The sequence below is a fragment of the Helobdella robusta genome, assembly GCF_000326865.2.
Source record: "Helobdella robusta unplaced genomic scaffold HELROscaffold_41, whole genome shotgun sequence".
NCBI classification, from domain to species: domain Eukaryota; kingdom Metazoa; phylum Annelida; class Clitellata; order Rhynchobdellida; family Glossiphoniidae; genus Helobdella; species Helobdella robusta.
In genome coordinates, this window is record NW_008704941.1 from 1,537,934 (window position 1) to 1,541,634 (window position 3,701).

Sequence of the window (3,701 nt, forward strand, 5' to 3'; positions counted from 1 at the left end):
AGCTACACACTGTTACTCGTCATCCTCATAAATAAATAATGGCGGAAAAATTTAATATTTCTTTTAATTGTTGCATCGATTTTCAGCGTTATATACAACTCACTATATATTTTTTATTTTTTGTTTATCATCTAAAATACGCTAACAAAAAATTTCAGTGATTTTTTCATGTAGATTTTTAAAACTAAATGAACGAAATTTTTTGTAATTTCTACAAATTGGTTCTTCAGAATAAAAGAATTTTGAAAAAATTTCGAAATAAATTTCAAAGACGAAAAATTAAACTACCAAATTATCACTCATCAAAAAGTGAAAAACTTTATACCGTTAGGCTTTAATCAGTTCTCAAAACCACTTTTATGAATATTAATAGTTATAGGTCATTAGCGATTTTAATTTGCAGTAGCAATACTACACAGCATAATCAAAAATATTATTCATGTGACATTTTTAAAGATCGTTTCGTATCGTATCGTTTGGTTTCGTTTCGTTAATGTTTTTATTTTAATAATTTCGTTTAATGATGTTCAATTCAACAGACTGCAAATGTTAATTTTCCACTTGACAGCCAATCAGAAAGCGAACTTACTTCCTGTAGTAGTATTCCTTCATGGAGAGAGTTACGACATCGGGAGTGGAAACGTCTATGAAGCTGCTGCCGTGGCTTCCTTCGCAGGGAACGTGTGGGTGACTCTCAACTACAGGCTCGGAGCTTTAGGTTGGTGCAGCTGTTGGAGGTGGATGCGTTTGAGTGTCGTTTGAAACATGGATGTGGAAAATTTACTGAGTGTATGCAGTATACATTGTTATGTTTATAATTGGGTGTGTGATTGACTGGTTGTGTAAGTGAAAGAAAAAAGAATTTTTTTTAATGGTAGGAATAAAAGTTAGTTAGTTACCTTAAGTTATCTTTTAATCATCTGTGGTCGTTTGTTTCTGTGCCAAGATTCATTAAAACTCATAAACTATTGACTTATTTTCTATTGATATATGTGGTTTAAATCACTACTGCCATATAAATATTGGCAAATATATGGACCAGATAAATGTAACATTTTCAATAGTGATTAGGATTGCTGCAACAACAACAACGAATACAACACAGATAACGTGAATTAAATAAATAACAATAATAATAAACAATAATATCAATAATAATAACAATAATAATAATAATAGAAGACAATAGAAGTGAAACTAATTCATCTGATAATTTATTCCTCGCGACATGTGTGCGGCTGCCTCAGATCAGATGCGCCGAGTTGGTTAGCCGGCATAAAAGTTGAAAATTGGAGAAAAAAAAAATCTCATTCATTTGTCTGCATCCATTTATAAGCCTTCGTCTCTGCATTCGTCTGATGTTCTACAATTATTTTTATAAGATTTTAGCAATTGATTTTAGCATTCAAGTGTGATTTTGATAAACTTTTAAAAATGATTTTTCTGGCTAAATAAATTTGCTCTAAAGAAACATTTATACGCATTTTTTCTTCTTTGTTAAAATATAATTTAATTTCTAGATTATTTTTTGCAATTTAATTTTCCAATTCAAAAGTTTATAGAGTAATTCATTTATGCTTCTCTCAAATTATCAACTTATATGCAGATTTGTTAACGATTTGGAGTATTTAAGCACATGAAATCTTACCCCAGCTTCCACGAGAAATTTCAAACACCTAACTATATAAAAGTGTATATTTACTCTGTGGTAGCAACTACTATTGACAAATTTAATTACAATATACAAAAAGTTCTTTTGTCCATCATTTATTGTGTGTATATATCTTGCTGTGGAATACAGCGATGATACGTGCGTGATACATGGTGTACAGATTTGATCTATTATTCAGAATAACATGGATACACACTGTAACAAGTGACGAAGCCTGTGGAGTTTCTCTTACTGTACCATATTTAATATTAAGTGCTTTGATAGCAGAGTTTCAAAATAACTGCTTTTTCTCTGTACATAAATGTTCATTGTCTTGCTCTTTCCATCTCTTCATTGTTACAAAATGCAAACATCTTCACCTTCAGGTTTTCTGAGCACTAAAAATGACAATTCCCCTGGCAACTACGCCCTACTTGACCAGGTTAGGGTGAGGGTTTTAGGATGGATGAGGCTGGTGCATGGTGTGGTGGGGTGGGATCATTTGTTCGTTTGGTTGTGGATGTTTGTTTGTGTGAGTGTTTGTTTGTGCGTGTGTGCCTCTGTAAGTTTGTGTGTTTTTGTGTGTGTGTGCTTACTTGTTTGTTCGTTTTGTTTTGTTTTGTTTAGTTTCGTTTTTTAATAAATCCACTTTTTTCAGTGTCACGCACATTTTGAATGTTTAAAATTCTTCAAATGCAAAAATAAATTAATTGTAATGTAATAAAGTAATGAAGTAATAATGTTCACGAAAGACTGCAAAAATTTTACAAAGCCTCAAATGCATAAGTTAAATAAATTATCCTGCTACGATATGTTAATAAATCAAACTTGCGAAGATTCATTTAGAAATGAAAAAAAAAACCTGCCAATGCTTTCCGCCATTAATCAAAATTCTGACCAACCACAATCAAGCAATCACGTGATCTGACCTACTTAATCAGGTGGCTGCCCTTCATTGGGTGAAAGAGAACATAAGGGCATTTGGAGGTGACCCAGATAGGGTCACCCTCATTGGTCATCATTATGGGGCTGCCATGGCTCACATGCTAGCCGTCTCTCCAGTTACTAAAGGTGAATTGCATGATGAATGGATGGACGGATGGATGAAGAATGAATTGCATACTGAATTGAATAGAAAGGTGAATTGCTTGATGAATGAATGTATGGATGACTTGAATGATGAATGAATGAACGGATGAATGATGAATTGCATGATGAATGGATGATTGGAGGAATAAATTAATGCATTAAAAATACATAGGCGGGTGAATAAATAACTAAACACCTGGACCAAAAATAGCTGAAAAATGTTGGATGAATGAATGAAAGGATGAATAAATGAACGAACAAATGAGTGAACGAGTGAACGAACGAACGAACGCACAAAAATATAAAATACATGAATGTATTTTATAAACAAAAAATGATTGTATAAAGGAGTGATAAGATAATAAGATTGCTTGATAGATAAATGAAATAATAAATAGATGAATTAATGAATGAAAGAAAATAACAATTGATGAATTATTGACAAGATTTACAGCTGAATGAATTGTTGGATTAACTGGTGGATGAATTGACAAACAAATTGGCAGATGAATTGATGAATGGAATAATGGATGAATTAATGGATGGATTGATGGAAGAATAGAAAGTTTTTTCTATGCCAGCATCTGGTCGCTATTGTAATAACCATCATAATTTTAGATGTCGTCATCAATCACCATTCCCCATCATCACCTCCACTATCATCATCATCACCTCCATCATCATCATCACCTCCACCATCATCGTCATCATCTTCATCATCGTCGTCTTCATCACCTTCATCATCATTATTACCATCACCATCCCAATAATCACCATCATTTTCATTACCATCTTCGTAACTTTCATCATCATCTTCGTCATCATTATCACCATCATCAACAGCCACACAATCATAACTAGCATCATCGTTTTTAACATCATTATCATCATTTTCAACATCATTATCATCATCTTTAAAATCATTATCATCATTTTCAACATTATGTTCTTAACATCATTA

At 32.4% G+C, this 3,701-nt stretch overlaps 1 protein-coding gene across 1 annotated transcript in view; it reads left to right on the forward strand.

Moving 5' to 3' along the window:
* Window positions 1-546: 546 nt before the first annotated feature.
* Window positions 547-3,701, forward strand: part of HELRODRAFT_84683 (hypothetical protein) — a gene marked incomplete at both ends in the record, with an annotated part of 6,178 nt that continues 3,023 nt past the window's right edge. Inside the window, 3 exons of the mRNA XM_009025291.1 lie at window positions 547-730; window positions 2,038-2,093; window positions 2,593-2,722. Of these exons, the coding sequence (XP_009023539.1) occupies window positions 547-730; window positions 2,038-2,093; window positions 2,593-2,722 (370 nt within the window). The remainder of the gene's footprint in view (window positions 731-2,037; window positions 2,094-2,592; window positions 2,723-3,701) is intronic.